This window comes from Eucyclogobius newberryi, unplaced genomic scaffold (genome assembly GCF_026437365.1).
Source record: "Eucyclogobius newberryi isolate DKJ021-1_F unplaced genomic scaffold, fEucNew1.0.hap1 SCAF_4, whole genome shotgun sequence".
Taxonomy (NCBI): Eukaryota; Metazoa; Chordata; class Actinopteri; order Gobiiformes; family Gobiidae; genus Eucyclogobius; species Eucyclogobius newberryi.
Genome location: NW_027316056.1, coordinates 21,818,399 through 21,835,113, shown reverse-complemented (window position 1 = coordinate 21,835,113; position 16,715 = coordinate 21,818,399). Strand labels below are relative to the sequence as shown.

The 16,715-nt window shown below is 38.8% G+C and overlaps 1 protein-coding gene across 2 annotated transcripts in view; it reads left to right on the top strand.

The window, feature by feature from the left end:
• The window catches only part of prkcaa (protein kinase C, alpha, a), a 101,426-nt gene that overhangs the window by 60,769 nt on the left and 23,942 nt on the right, over window positions 1-16,715 (top strand). Inside the window, exons 6-14 of one of the 2 annotated variants that reach the window (XM_072462642.1) lie at window positions 7,597-7,753; window positions 8,197-8,331; window positions 10,682-10,775; window positions 11,159-11,185; window positions 12,715-12,852; window positions 13,397-13,570; window positions 14,961-15,052; window positions 15,153-15,215; window positions 16,207-16,345. In XM_072462642.1, the coding sequence (XP_072318743.1) occupies window positions 7,597-7,753; window positions 8,197-8,331; window positions 10,682-10,775; window positions 11,159-11,185; window positions 12,715-12,852; window positions 13,397-13,570; window positions 14,961-15,052; window positions 15,153-15,215; window positions 16,207-16,345 (1,019 nt within the window). The remainder of the gene's footprint in view (window positions 1-7,596; window positions 7,754-8,196; window positions 8,332-10,681; window positions 10,776-11,158; window positions 11,186-12,714; window positions 12,853-13,396; window positions 13,571-14,960; window positions 15,053-15,152; window positions 15,216-16,206; window positions 16,346-16,715) is intronic. The other variant, XM_072462643.1, reaches the window with a different exon arrangement.

Here is a 16,715-nt window from a genome sequence, read left to right as displayed (position 1 = left end):
CTTGCCCTCTGAGCTGGTGGGCACACCTTGAGCTCTGTGTTGTAAGGTCGAAACGTCTACTTTTTCAAACTGAGTCCAGATGACTACAACTGAAGCTTTTTCTACTACTTTTTACTGTAAAATTGGACAAAGTTATACCAACTTAATCTTAATGTTCCAAGTCTTATTAAAGATGTGGAGGCATCGAAACAATGTCAAATGCAAAATTTCAAATAATTTGATCTTGTTGGGTTGTTTGTGGCCCTCTGCTCTGTATAAGTTTCAAAATGGGGCCCACTGTGAAAAAAGTTTGGACACCCGTGATTTAATATAATACAACTCAAAGTGACAGTATTCTAAATATTCAGAATAGAGTACTTCGATTGGACCATGTATCGGGAATATATTAATATTGTTCAATACAGCAACCAAGGGATGTAAAGATTTCCAATGTTCTCAAATATCCCTGCACACTAATATAAAATGAGTACTGATAAGTCTTTCCAACAAAAAAGGAGAAAAATAAATGAAAAATTAAAGCCTGACAGTGGAGTATTTTGTACTGGAGCAGATTTTGCTTTGAGTCACTGTAATTTGCAAGGCATTAGCACATGTACCAGAACAATAGCAGTGGCAGGGGTCTAACTGAACACACAATGATTCAATTATCGTACAAACAGGGGTCAGTGCATGACAAGAACCTGCCACAATAATCCACTTACCGCTCATTGTCACTGAGACCAAAGGGCTGAAGGACAACGCATAGCAGAAGCATCATTTTACATTTTCAACAGAATAGAACACACTAGTTTGATCAGATGTGGCCTGCGGTAGGCTGCTTTATGTTGCAGATGCTGAGCAAGAGTCTGAGAATTACGGTGTCATCATTTGCATATATTTATTTCCTCTTGAATGTGTTGGTCAGTCTATAGGGCCGCTGTGCCAGAGCGCTGCCCACTCAGGTCAGATTGTATCACTGATTACATTAGCCGCTGCAGTCTCAACTGACAGCTTTCAGGAGCTATTGGGGGTTTTCTCTATTGCAATTCAGTGGAGTTCTTTCCTTTCCTTTTTTTTTTTTTTTCCCCGTGGCTCAAAAGCTTTATTTGACAATACAGCTGGGAAAGAGAGGGTTGAGAGATTCAGCAAACGGTCAAATGCCGGGAAGAAAACCCTCAGCACAAATAAATGCAATGTAATTGTGGCGGTTTTCATCTTCATACTCATATTGCACTGCTTGAATTGAATTTGCTAGTCGATTTTTTTGTCATAATATATTGACTACAACTGAAACTTTTTTCTACTATAATATTTGAGATTTTGAAATTACTTAATTCACTTAAGTCATTTTTGTAAGTATAATTTTGAAACTTGCTGAATAATAATATATTTAGATAATCTGAAGTGTGCACACTCTTAAGTGGCATAATTACTCATGATCAGGTGAAAATAAATCAGTCTCCAGTGATACTCACCAAAATAACAATGTTATTTAGTTATTATTAAGCTACATGTAACCAATGGGGAAAGTGGCCTATATATTTTTTATCACATTTTCTTTACACCTGTATTATTTGTCCAAGCCCAAAGAAAGATAGAAAATAAACTCAATATTGTGTTGCATTATCACTTAACACATTGCTTGTAAACTGTACTTTTCCAAACAATAAAGTGGTAGTTTTATGGCTTAGTAGTACTGAGCAATAGCTTTCATTCTACACATTAATTATAGTCCATGTATTTTTTATGACACATTTTGTATTACATTTTCATCTTGTGTTTGATAAATCTATCTGCAGTAAGAAAACTAGTTGTCAACTCACCTCACATGTGTGCAGTAGGTGTCAATGTTAGCACAGAGGAGAGTGGGTAGATTTGCAAAAAAATTTTATCATTGAACTTTGTGTAGGTGTTGTGCCCTTTCACAGTTTAAGGCGTTTTTTGCCTTGTGGATATCACAGCCAAGAAGCGGTAGTGGTTTTGGCAGATCTTTCGTTGTTATGAAATTAAGTTTTGTTAACAAGCTCAATTTGATGCTGTTCTGAAGCATAAAGGTAATAGCGGTTGTCAAATAGTGATTACTGAACGCTTAAGTAAAAAAATACACTTTTACTCTGATTAGGCTCTCATTACTCTGTCAATGAGAGCCAATGATCAGTGATTTCATCCGCTCTAAAGTCTACATTATGTTATGCCCATGTTTGACCATGTGACTTATTTTTTTAAAAACATGTCATGTACATGTAAAACTTCTAAATCTTTAAATCGCAAAACTGGTAACATTTTACTGGTATTCAGAACGGAGTAATTATTCACAGAACACGTTCTCATTTGGACACTGATAAACCTCAACCCAAATGATGTTCTACTGACTGATCCTCAAGATTCTCTATTCAATTTTCATTATTTGATGGGATAGTCACTGTTGAAAATATGAAATGATAGTTTCACAACGTAGCAGTTTGTGAAGAAAAGTCTGCGTGATGCCAATTGCAGATTTGTGCTTTTTAACTTGCAGACCACAAAGGTTTAAGATAAATGTCTGCTTTTCTGATGAACTCATTGTGAACACTGGCACTCCAGTAGGTTGAATCTTAAGTCTGTTAGTTTATACCAATGTACACCCATGACTGTGTTGCTTCTGATCCTCAGAACCTGTTCATAAAGTATGTGGATGATAAAACTATCATTGGTCTTAGTCTGTGTGGGGTAAAAGTTATGGAATTTCCTATTGTGATGTCATTATGATTTACCATAAAGAAATATGATTGTAAAGCTAAAAAAAAATCACCAATCTAGGATTACTTTAGCTGCATTTTAGTAGAATTAATAGTCCAGTGTTTTATTTCTTTAGGGTGTATCTGCTTTGCTACCTCTAAATGACACAGCTGTTATATTTTGCATTTAAAGAAAAGATTTGCTACACCATCTTGGGAAATTTAAAACCCCCAATAGGAGCTTTATTTGTACCCTTTCATATTTAGCTCAGTACAAAAAGTGGCAGAGTTTGGATTCCGCTCAAGGGCTGCCAATTGACAATCAGTGGCCACGGGTCTGAATGCTGCTGATTTCCTGCTACCATTTATATTTTTCCAGTTGTTCCTTTGTAGCTTCATGAGTCACTGTAATGCAAAAGCTTTCAGGTTCTTGCCGAGAGGAAAGTCGCTTTGAAAATGACATAGGATGGAGCAGATGAGTGGACTTTTCTGGTTCATTCCAATGTTCCACCATCTCAGTTCCTCAGACAGATGAATGTGCCGTTTTATTTTGGATAGCATCACTGCTTTGTGTTGCTTTGGTGAAGGCGAGTAGTGCAGTAATACCACTTACAAGCTAGGGGTGGGTGAGCTCGGTGTATGTATCATTGTCGGGCGATATCAATTTTCAGCAATTTATATTTATTTTATTAATAATTATTAATACTTTTTTTTTCTTCTCTTTTGAAACGACTAATGAGTAAACATGGAAATAGACGAGCAATCAGGCCAGAAATATGGCTGTACATGTAAACGCTTACATTTTCAGATAGACAGTGGAGCTGGAACCACTCAGGAGGAGAACCAGTTCTTCAAGGGAGATGAAGAACCGTTCATATGAAGTAGAGACTGTTTCTCCAGGCAGATGAGGAGCATCTGGATCCACAGGTCATCGATGTGCCTGTTCCACTCCCGGCGGGCAAGTGAAAGAAGAAGATGTGAACACTAATGAACAGATTACAAGTGAAATTAAAAATGAAATTGTTGATAGAATAAGTAGTCAGAGACAGAGGATAGTGCTCAAGCTGCCATACTTCCCCCAGCATAGTTGCTCCTAGGGCAGCGTAGATGGGAAACTGTAGGTTTATATTTCTGCTCCTAACTGGCCTGACCATAAACTAAGAGGAATGTTAAGCCTGGTTTTAAATGAAGAGACTGTGTCGGCCTCTTTAACACGGACAGGGAGCTGAGTCTAAAACAGTTGTAGTTGGTAGTCAGTTGTAGTCATCTGCACTCCGTTTTAGAAAAAAAAAAACGTTTCGACTCTCATCCAAGAGTCATTCTCAATCTGCGAATTTAGACCGGTAACTCAGATATTTATCCTATTCTGTGGTAAGCCCCATTCTGTGTTTCGATTTTTCTAAAACGGGAGTCCAGATGACTACAACTGAATATTTTTCTACAATGGAACGCTCCTGAACGAATGAGGGATTACACAACAGGTATCTAAACGCTCAACCGCCTACTGTGCTTTTAGAGACTCTTGGGACCACCAGAAGGCCAGCATTTTGAGAGCGAAGAGCTCTGTTTGGATGATAAGTTACTATAACATTGAGGTAGGATGGAGCCATGTCATTTATGGCGTTGTAGGTCAGGAGGAGGATTTTAAATTTGATTCTAAACTCAACAAGAGAAGTGAAGGGTGAAGGGACTTGAGCACTGATGTAATATGCTCTCTTCTTTTAGTAACTTTTAGTAATCTTGCTTCTGCGTTTTGAAACTGCTGAAAGACTTTTATGGAGCTTTTAGACTACAGTAGTCTAATGTAGTTGTTACAAATGCATGGGTACGTTTTTCAGCATAGCTTTTAAGCGAGATTTTTTAAAATTTTAGCTATCTTACGCAGATGGAAATGAGCTTTATATGCTTGTTTTAGGTTTGTTTTACAGACTTGATTTATTTGTGCTTTGAATGAGAGCTCCCGGTCAAATAAGACTCGGAGGTTTCTTACAGTAGAACTGGAGGCTACACTGCCATTGTCCAGTGTGATTGTTTAGGACCTCTTTGGGGGTGTTACAAAAGAGGAATCCTTTGTTTTGAGACTTTTTGTTAGCACTACCCCACCGTGCAACTTGCGGCTTTCATCCTCAGGATGGCAGTAGCAAGTGTGGGACATCACTTCGGACCCATGAATACATATAGATATCCTTCCAGGACTGACATGTTACAAAAGATTATATTCTTTTCCTTTTTATAGCGACAAGGAAATAAAAAACATGATTTTTGAGCTCAAATGCTGCAGTGGGAGCAGTTTGAAATGGAAACAGTATATGCTGACACTGTGCACATAGGTAGGTGTAAAGGAGCTCTTATTGTGTCAGGGCGGCTCTGTTTCTAGAGACTGTTTAACCAGGGAGGCTCCTCTCAAAGTTACTGCAAAGAGAGCAAATAGTCAGGAACCTAGGCACAGTTTTCATCTCAACTATACTTTTAAGTCTGCACATTCCTCAGCTGGTTAATTCAGAGTAAACTATCTATTTGTCTGAGTTATATAAATTGTAAATGCTGATATTATGCTTAACTTCATACTAGTGGTAGTGGTATAGTTGACATGAGTCACGTAATATGTGATTCTCCTTTACATTAATCAATTAAATGTAATATGAACATTACCTTGATATCTTCTTAAATTGTATACATGATGGTACTCAGAACAACGCCAGAACAGTGCTAAAATAGTAAACAGTCTAGATCACCCCCTACTGGTCATAAACGGAAGTTATTTTTTCTGTTTCTTCATTTATTTAGTTTTTATCATTTGATTGTACAGGGCAAACCCAATGAGAGAAACTCTTTTACACACCTACCCTGTGAACTTAATGTGCACAATTTTTGCAACACTTTTCTTACAAAAATACATGCATATGGCATTTAGTGTATAAACAGCAAAGTAAGATTTTCCTTTTTCACTTATAATGTGCACTTACTACTTTTGAATTGTTGGATTTTCCCATCACTTATGTTGTATATTTCTTACAATTATGAGGTTCTAAACTGGCATCTAAATTAGTCATCATCTGGGATAATATGTTATAGTGTGTGTAATTCAAGTATATTATATAATGATATGATTTGTTGCATTATATACTGTATTATTACAATTGCTACAATTTGACGTCTGGACACACTGTTTCCCATATACGTTCATAATCATATGCTTTTAGTCTATCAAAAGTGTTTTGAAATACAGTTTCTAGTCTGTTTCCATCATTTCACCATCTACGCACAGCGGGCCTTTTATAACACTGAGTTTAGTGAGAAAGCTAGCTGAAGGCTGCCAGTTCAGGAATGTTCAATATCTTCCCACACCAAGTATTCTCTCTCATGTTTTATTTTCACTCCCAGTGTGTATGTGATTTTATGTAACTGTGTGCATTTTTCCCAGCATCGATCAAAAAGGACAACTCTACTCTATTTTTTACATTGATGCAACAAAAGCTAAAAAGCAAAATTTAATAATAAGGATCAGAGGGTGAAATTATCACACATTTAGATGACAAAAGGACTGCACTTAAATATTGAAATTAGATTTTTTACTATACATCATATGCTTGTATGAACTGTAGTTTATGGAGTGAATATTTTGTATTTCACACGGAGTTATTTTCTGTGTATTATTTATTGTATATACGTTGACTTGTTATTGACAATCCATCCTTCTTGATTAGAGTCAGGAATCCTATTTGTACAGTCAATAGAAAAGACAGTAACTTTACAAATACATACTCTGCTCTTTAGTGAGTGACAGAGCCACACAGGGTTAGCTCTGAGAGACAACTGCTTTCTGTGGAGGAGCCTGATATTGATAGACATAGAGTTAGAGATAGAAACCGGTTATAATCTATACCAGGCTCCTCCTCAGCTTCCAGCTGAAGGTTAATGTAGCACTAATGTCCACAATGTGATGTTGTTTGATAGGCTTAAGGACAAGAACAAAGATGAGCTCTGTTGCATTGTTGTTCGAGTCGATTGTCTCCGTTTTTGGACTTAGAGCAGATACACCAAAGCCATTCTCTCAACCTGTTCTGCCATCGCACCAAGAGAACAGCCACACCGGGAAATATAACAATTCTTCCACTGCGCATGTGTGGTGGTCTGGACGCGCATCCAAAGCTTCTGCCTTCAAATGTACAGGCGTCCAACTAGGGCGTCCGGCACGAATTTGAACACTGCGGTCTGAACGCTCCTTAAGTGTGACAAATGGGCGCTGTAACTGTGTAACGCACTGCTCCAAGGTGGTTAATACGCATATACCATGGTCACACACACTTCAAAATCACAACAGCAGTTGCCTCGACAGTGAAAACAGCAAATGTTCCATTATCCCCTGTCCTTAGACCCCACTCCTCGGCAAGGAAAAACTAGAAAAACTTGGGGAGACACAGTTACTGAGAGAGCCTACTCCCATGGACAGGCTGACACGCTTCAATTTGCTGATGAACTATGAGATAGGCCCACTCAGGAGGAGAGAGGGAAGCTCATCTAGCAAGACAGTTCATCAACTCAGGAGTGGTAGAAGGAGAAAAACATGTGAATACAGGTGAACTAAAAAAAATGCATCAGCCGACTGGTGAACATAACAACAAGTTTGCTGTCTATTTTTTGTTCGAGGGATTCGTTAACTCTATTTTAGTTTAATTTCTCTGTCTGTCCTAAGAGTAGCTCCTTTGTTTACCCATTGCTATGATGATCAATGTGATTACCAGCTGATGGAACTGTGCGGTTACTCAAAGATAACTCACTACAGTTTGCTTTCTTACTGACCATGGTAAAATGCGGGCTTATTCTATTTAATCTGGTATTGCCAAATACACAACCATACCAATTTCTAAAACAAAAAACACATTCTTTACCTTTTCAGTTGTTGAGGGGAAGAACCTGATTCCCATGGACCCCAATGGACTGTCGGATCCATATGTGAAACTCAAGCTCATACCAGACCCCAAAAATGAGACCAAGCAGAAGACCAAAACCATCCGAGCCAACCTCAACCCTAGATGGAATGAGACTTTCACTTTGTAAGTACTCTTGTAGTGTGTGTGTGTGTGTGTGTGTGTGTGTGTGTGTGTGTGTGTGTGTGTGTGTGTGTGTGTGTGTGTGTGTGTGTGTGTGTGTGTGTGTGTGTGTGTGTGTGTGTGTGTGTGTGCGTGCGTGCGTGCGTGCGTGCGTGCGTGCGTGCGTGCGTGCGTGCGTGCGTGCGTGCGTGCGTGCGTGCGTGCGTGCGTGCGTGCGTGCGTGCGTGCGTGCGTGCGTGCGTGCGTGCGTGCGTGCGTGCGTGCGTGCGTGCGCGCGAAGATATTCCTTTATTGTCCACACATGGGGAAATTTCATTGTTGCAATTAGATACAGAGGAAAAGAACAGATAACTTATACAGGAAGTTGTATGTATGTATTTGTATTGTTTGTGTGTGTATTTGTATATGTATGTATGTATATATGTATGTATATGACTTGTGTGCAGTAAACTGAAGCCATCAGATAAGGATCGCAGACTGTCGGTTGAAGTTTGGGACTGGGATCGAACCACCAGGAATGACTTCATGGGATCTCTGTCTTTTGGAGTCTCAGAGCTCTTGAAGTCTCCAGTCAGTGGCTGGTAAGTTCAAATGTGTATTATTGCTAAAGGTAACACTTTAAGACAAAAACTAGTTCACCCTAAGGACAAGTTGCCGACTCAAAAACAGAGCAATGTAGTTTATTCGATCCAATGCAGTGAAGAAAGTTGTAAAGAACGGTACATAGGTGAGACGAAACAGCCTCTGCACAAGAGGCTTTATCAGCACGGAAGAAATACAAGTTCAGGACCTCAGAGTGCCGTGCATCTCCATCTTGAAGCCTCTAATCACTCGTTTGAAGACGGTGATGTGAAGGTTTTAAGCAGGGAGAAAAGATGGTTTGAAAGAGGAGTTAAAGGTGGTATGGACGATTTTTTTCAGCAATTTTTTTTATCATATTTCCTCGTGGCGTGGATAAATCATTTGTCCTGCCACGTATCAATCATAAAACGCACCTATCGCTCACCTGCAGCCGCGTGCGGTTCGTGCCCACGTTTCCGCGTGCCTAAGCGCATGGATCTATCATAATATAGTTCCTTCAGTGTACGGGGCAAAATGAAGACGGAGAAAGACAGTTCGAGCTGACGCAGAAGTGGACAGAAATCTACGGGAGACGAGAGATGCGATGCGATCCGTGGCGCTAATAAAGATAAGATAAGATAAGATATTCCTTTATTGTCCCACATGGGGAAATTTCATTGGTGCAACGCAGGTAGATACAGAGGTAGATCCACAAGAACAGATCACTTATAGGAAGTCTGAAAAACACTTTCAGTAGAAGATCTCCTATAAATAAATAAAAACTACCATAGACAAATAAATAAATACCATTGCATGTGATCCCGACAGTAATTGCACATGAATATGTGTCACGACAGCACATGAATTGCACATGAATTCCAACAGCAATTGCACATATGACAGAATTGCACATCAGTATTAGGTTAGGTCAGTATTGCGACGGGATAACGTGACGATCTCCGGGTAAGACGACTGTTCTCCGCAGTTTCATGAGTTCCTCCTTTGTGGAAACGCGGTACGGCACCGGCCGGGGGGCGGGGCCGGAGCCGGGGGGCGGGGCCGGAGCCGGGGGACTCAGAGCCAAGACACATCGCAACGACACGACGAAAACACTCAATCCAGCCGAATAAAGTCAAAACAAGTTAATTTAAAGCGATTCCAGTGCGTGTCCCGATCGTTCGTGAAGTTCCTCTTTCATATAAACGTGTATATAAACGTGTACCGACGACACGCCGTACTTTAGCGCGGCCGGAGGGCGCGGGGGGGGGGCTGGTGGGCTCGCTCGGAGCTAGCTCACGTCACAACAACACGACGAAAAACGCTCAAATCCAGCCGAAAAAAGTCAAAAACAGTTGAATTAAAAAACTATTCCAGCGCGTGTCCCTATCGTGCAGTAAAATAGAAAAAATATACTAACTATATTTACAAAATATAGGAGATAAAGCACAATAAGTGTGAGAAAAAAAGAGAGAGCGTTTACACCGGGCTGCCAGCTGTACCAGCGCCTTATGACGTAAACAAACGCACGTGTGTGTTGTATCAGTCTGCACGGGGGAGTGCGCATGTGCACTTCCACCTGAGTTCTCAAATCGCCGAAAAATTGTCCATACCGCCTTTAAGGAAGCTATTTTTGTTAAAAAAGAAAAGCCTTCTTTAAACAGAAATGGAGGGCTAAGATTCAACCTTCCTGTAGTCTATAATGGAATATTGAACCCCTGTAGAGGTAAAGGACCCGGACATTTAGATGCTAATCAGGTACTCAGGGTGGTTGAGCCAGGGTCTCACAAAGACAAAGGGGAGACTAATAGCCCATTAAAGGACTGAATAGGCTCGGTAGATACAAAGAGGGTAAGTTTCGGTTGAAACAAACAACTATGGGCTGGACTTACCACAGAATAGTACAAATATCGGAGTTCTCGACCTAAATTCTCTTATTGACAATGACTCTTGGATGAGAGTCGAAACGTCTATTTTTTCTAACCGAGTCCAGATGACTACAACTGAAGCTTTTTCTACAATTATTGCTAAAAGACAATTTACTTTTGCAACTCATTTTTAAGGTGTATGCGTACACTATAATGTAGCATTTGATAATAAAGCATTTCTCGGCCAACATCCTCTTTTAACTAAATTTAATTGCTGCGCTGAAACCCTCTCCAACTTAATTTTTCCTTTCCCTTTTTACCCGACAATAAATCTTGTGTTACATTCACACCTCTCTCTGTGATATAAACACAGGGCTAAATTTGGACGATTGCTCTGGGCCATAGACTTATGTTGAACTAACAAATGACACACCAGCTAAGATTCTTTAAAATGACACATAGTGCAGCTGCACAGAGTTCTTTAACGACTTTTTGTGTCTTTTAGGTATAAGTTATTGTGCCAGGAGGAGGGCGAGTATTACAATGTTCCAATCTCAGAGGAAGACGATGGAAATGAGGAACTTCGGCAGAAATTTGAGGTGAGCTATTTATTTTTCTATCCTAAGATGTTAGACAATAAAACTACATGCTGCTGTATGTTGATGATATAGTTTATACTCTTGAATTGTTTTGTGGTTTGCCTATTTTTTTTATTTTTTTATTATGGATGAGGCTAGACTTACAAAATACTGTAGATTAAGCACATGCTAACAAACCCATAGTTTGGCAATATAGACAAAAACACTTAAACATTTTGCCATTTCCCTGCTCAAACTTTTGTTTAGCTTCTTAACACTGTGCTGTTTGTCTTGTTTTTCCCTTTGCTCTTCAAGACATTTTATTGTACAATTATTTTCTTCACCTAGTGTTTCACAGTTATATTTAACCCAAGAGTTTCTTTTCCTCTTGCCACTGCTCTCAGGACTGCCAAATAAACCTAAATCTAAAGGTAGCCCTCTCCTCCCCTCTTCTCTGCCCTCGTCCTGTTGTGTTCTGTTCTGTTGTGGTGCCACACTTCACTTTTACTCAACATTTATCATTTACTAACAATTTGCAAAAGCAATAAATGCAACATATAATACAACTGTCACATCTGTATAAAAGATACATATATTAATTATCACTTTTGTTATGTTTTTCAACCATTGTGTACAACTCTCACTACTATTGAATAAAACATTTACCATTTTACATTTGCGTATGAGTGAGCGAAAATGATCTGATCGCTCTAAAGGATTGTTCGTAAACATTCACACAATCTGTGTCTATGTCTACATGTCTGCATGTATATATCTTGTTTTTGTATTCTGTTTAATAGGACACTTTTTGTGAGCAGACATTTTGTTTGATTGTAAATGAAAATGAGGTGTCAGCAGACCACAGTATAATGCAGGTCCATCATATCTGATTCCTTTGAGAGAGGTCACGTTCTGCATTTATCATGTATCTGGTTATGTATAGGCATGTATTATCTATGCTTACGTGTATTGCCTGAGTCAGGGAGTTCTTCCTATGGTTCCAGGACCAAACAGTGGAGAGAACTGAACAGGTGTGTCTGACAGGAAGGAAGTAAGCGCGCTGCTTTTGTGCCTCAGCCACCTGTGTTGCCATTGGCTAAAGCTTACAGGAGTGTTGTGAACTGCTGCCGGCTGCTTTGCATCCTCTTCATGTCTCCTCTGAGAGACATTAACCAAACTCAGGCTGTTCAGCGCTGGATGTGTTCTCCTAAGCATACTGGAGACAGACACCCAAAATACACTTCTAACAGATGTTTTGAAATAGAAGTGTATATCAGTGTTAAGCTGAAACAGATATGTAGAACAAGCTACTGTTTGTCTTTAAATTAATTCAGTGAGTTATTGTGCATCTTGTTCTTTGCATTTTAGCATGTGGGTGGCACGAGAACATCAAATAATCTGTGGTATGTGTAAAGATAAACTATAATAGTAAGGATCAAATAAATTATCAATATATACGTTTCTATGTTGTTGTTAACTAAAATAAGTTGAGACTGTTGCGGTATTCTCATCATAAGACATATTGTAGTTATTATTTCTGTAAAATTGTCTTTTTGAATTTAATTTGTTGCATTGTTTTTTAGTCTGTTGTTGATTCTGAAGTGATGTGAAATGCCTGTTACTAAGACTTTAATGTTAATATTTGACCCATTTTAAATAACTTAATACATAAATTGTGCGTTCATCTTTTGTTAAATTCTATTCTGTCCCATTTTAGGGGCATTGCCTCTTTCCTGGCCAGCAGGCCGGGACATTGTGGTTGTGGATGGAACAATCTTGAGTGTAGACGTGCCCAGAAGCTTTGATCTTGTCAGAGAGAATAATGTACACGTGCTACCAAGTTCTTCACATGAATTAAAAATGAAACCTTATGTTAAATTGGTCACTATAAATATATGTGTATGAAACCCCATTATCTTCAGAGTCCTTACATGTTTCCTCCTGTGTGCCCTGCGAGCAGAAAGCCAAGTTGGGTCCAGGGAAGAAGAACATTTCAGAAACTGATAACTCTGTCCAGCTGCCCTCCACCATCATGGACCAGGTCAAACTCAGTGACTTCTCCTTCCTTGCTGTGCTGGGGAAAGGAAGCTTCGGCAAAGTGAGTGCACTACACTACCACATCTCTCCCACTATTTCCCTTATTGTGCCAAATCAAACATTCTAAGTATGAAGTCAAGTTATGATTTTCCTTTGGACCCTCAAAAAATACTAGGAGTAAATATTTGTATCAATCAGACAATATTTATTTATTTATTTTCATTGTGTGATTTGGCAGTTTCATTCTTAACAGATGAACACTTTTTTGTTTTTGTCAATGCTTTTGGAAAAGATATGATCATTTCCCATTGTCGTCAGCAGAGGGCAGCACAAACTCAATTAAAAAAGGATGAGAAAGAGCAAGTGCCATAAAAGAACATGTCTTCCACATATATTATTTCAATTCAATTTATTTTTGTAACTCCCAAAATCACAACAATGGTTGCCTCTGAGGGCCACAGTGAAAAACGATTCAAGCAGTGTCTGTGGTGGCGAGGGACGATGTTCTAGAGTCCTCTGTCCTTAGACCCTCCTTCATTTCAAGTTATATGTGAAGCTGTACACACCAAGCACACATACGCTTTAAATTGTTTGCGTTCTTTCAGGTCATGTTGGCAGAAATGAAGGGCTCAGAGGAGTTGTATGCCATAAAGATCCTGAAGAAAGATGTGGTGATTCAGGATGATGATGTTGAGTGTACGATGGTGGAGAAGAGGGTGCTAGCGCTCCAGAACAAGCCGCCCTTCCTCACGTACCTGCACTCGTGCTTCCAGACAGTGGTGAGTGACCAGACCTTTGGCTGTAGTTTATAGGACCAATTAGCTATGAGCCCAAAGGTTTGTGGTCGGAATAATGTATTCATTGACACCATATGGGCACAATTAATAGGGTGTTTGCACATTCAAAATGTACAGTTTTCACTTGGTAATTACTAATATGCCAATGGTTCTAATTGTTTATCCCTCTTGGTCTTGCGTTTACATGCACACAAATACCCCAGTTATGAGCTGTATTCCAGTTATGACAGTATGGTAGAGTGGTAACTATGGCAACAAAGGCACAGATATGGCAAGAAGCTTAACATGTTAGCAACTTTGCTAATTTATGGCTTTTTAGAATGCGTTTGTAGCTCGCAGGGACCCACAACGTTCAGTCTGAGAGCAACACAGAAGTTAGTTTGCTGTTAAAAGTTGGCTGTATTGTGCAGAAGACTGACTTAAATGATTTAGGATGATACAATATAATAAAAAGCCCTGGTTGACGTCCCGAGTCTTTTTGAGAAATGAGCTACTCCTGTCAACTGTGTTTCTTAAGTTTGCACATGCTCAGTGAAGCAACACTGGTGAGAAATCAAGATACTGCGTTTACATGCCACAGTATTCTGGATACTATTGGAATTTTCCCGTGAGAATAACCCTGTTTTTTGTAACCAGGTTATTGAAATCAAGATATGGTGTTTACTTGGACACACAAAACAAGGATACTTCAATACCTGATCATAGATGTGTTATTAGTGCAAACACTTAATATAATGTTGCACTTAATTCACTTCAGGGACATGCAATAGTAACATGAATACAAACATAGTGTGCTTTATGGTTGCTGATAAGTATGATATGTATTCCCTTATCAAGGGGCAAGACAACGGCATAAGCTCCTCACAAAGCTGATAAACTAAAGTACCTTTTGAGAAAAATCTGTGATCTGGTATAAGTATCTTTGCCCTTGGGCATTATGTAACAGTACATTGTCCTGTTAAATAAATGTTTTAGATAAAAAAAATAAACTGTTTTTGACCCTGACAACCGCTTGTGAACCATACAAGGGACTACTAATCCTCCCTCTCCATGGAAACAAGCCATTTATCAATAAAATAATTAATTTTTGCCATACGGTGAAACATTTAAAGGAAAGTAACAACTCAATGAAACGAGCAGACACTGCACCAGAAAAGTTATGTCAGACACCTTTATTAATTGTTTTAAGTAAATAATTAAGTTATTAGTTGGCTCATTAGTGCAGCGGAGGAAATACAGAAACATTTAATACACCTCTCCATTTTTAAATATGTCTACTTTTCTTTCTTTACATTGTTACAAGTTGTATATAATTTGTACTATAATTGTGTCTAATATAATTTGATGTAATTATATTTGTCTTCGCTTACAGGATCGTCTGTACTTTGTTATGGAATATGTAAATGGTGGAGATTTGATGTATCATATACAACAAGTGGGCAAGTTTAAGGAACCTCAGGCAGTGTAAGTGATGCATTAAAATAGAACCAGAACCAGTTTAAGGATTGGTTTTGTGGCATTTTCACATATTCACTTTGGCCTGATGTTTTGCTTGTTATTGCAGGTTCTATGCAGCAGAGATCGCTATTGGTCTCTTTTTCCTTCACAGTAAAGGGATCATCTACAGGTGAAGATTTTTTAGTATTCCTCTCTGCATCTTTATTATGATGATGTCACATAAACTCTAACTATTTATTGAATGTTTAATTCATAACATTTTCTAACAGTAGCAATGTCTTGCAATCCGATAAGTTAATTTGTTTATTTTTTGTTGGAAACTCCATTAGCTTCCATCTATAGGGTTTTCTGATCTTCTTGGGGTTCTGATTGAAAATCGAGTGTACAGTTCAATGTACATCGTCATAAAACATGTATAACAGTACAACATATTATTGTATTATATCTCTTGTTATTGATTTCAGAGCCTTTGTAAAAGTACACACATTTGGGAGATCTCTTAACTCTTGCTGCATTTCAATCCAAAGTTGAGTGGCTCTGTACAAAACAGACAAATGGCAGTACCAAGTCTGCACTATACGCACGCCGAGAACAATGGGAATGAGTTTGACACACATTATTTGCCTATTTATTTTCTCAAACCAACAATGTTGTTTAACAATCACAATAGTTTTCTTTAGGAATATTAATATGTTATACTCTAATGTCTTCTGGCACAGTGGCCAAGATAAGCCTAGATAAATCAGCTTTATTTGTGGCAGAACATACGTATTCCAAATGTGAAAAAAACAGAGACTGTACAACCTCTTTCATAACTGTGGGTAACAAAAGAGGAACACTGCCTGACCACAGCAATGCTCCTGCCCGTTTTACTGATCACAAGGTCTATTTGATGATCCTGGTTTTGCAGCAGTAAATGAAATAGTAGTTATGATGTAGTTACTGTACTGTAGCTTTGTGTGCATTTTAGTCAAGTAATAATGTTTGTTGTGTACTTTTATTTTGACTATACCTTCAATCACTCATTAATCAGTCGTTAATCAGTCAATATTACAGCTAATCCGGCAGATGTTCCGGAATGTTCCAAATAGCTTCCCTGTTGAAACACGTGGGTTCGACATTGTCAAAGCTAAATCTCAACTCTGTATTTGCATCTTCAGAGATCTCAAGTTGGACAATGTGATGCTCGACTCAGAGGGACACATCAAAATAGCAGATTTTGGAATGTGCAAGGAAAACATGATGGACGGAGTGACCACGCGCACCTTCTGTGGCACCCCTGACTACATTGCTCCAGAGGTTTGTTGTCTTTTAAACAGTTTGAAGTCATTTCATTTCTTTCTTTGTCTGGGATCTTGTCACCCGTGTCCACATTAGGTCAGCACCCCAAGACCAAATAAATAACACAGGGGTGTCGTATCATACAGACATATCTAAAATCAAGCACATTTTCCCTTAACAAATTCATTGTTTTCCTTTTAGACACACTGAGCAAGTGGTAAACTAAAGGCATAAGATATACATTTTATGTGGACGGAATAAAGCAGATGATTCCAAGTTTTATGCATAGGTGCTAAAAGTGTTTACTGTTGTTCCAATCTGCTGTGTTTGAGCACTTACAGCAGTGCAGTATTTACATGCAACGTGAGTTCATTATATTCATACATTT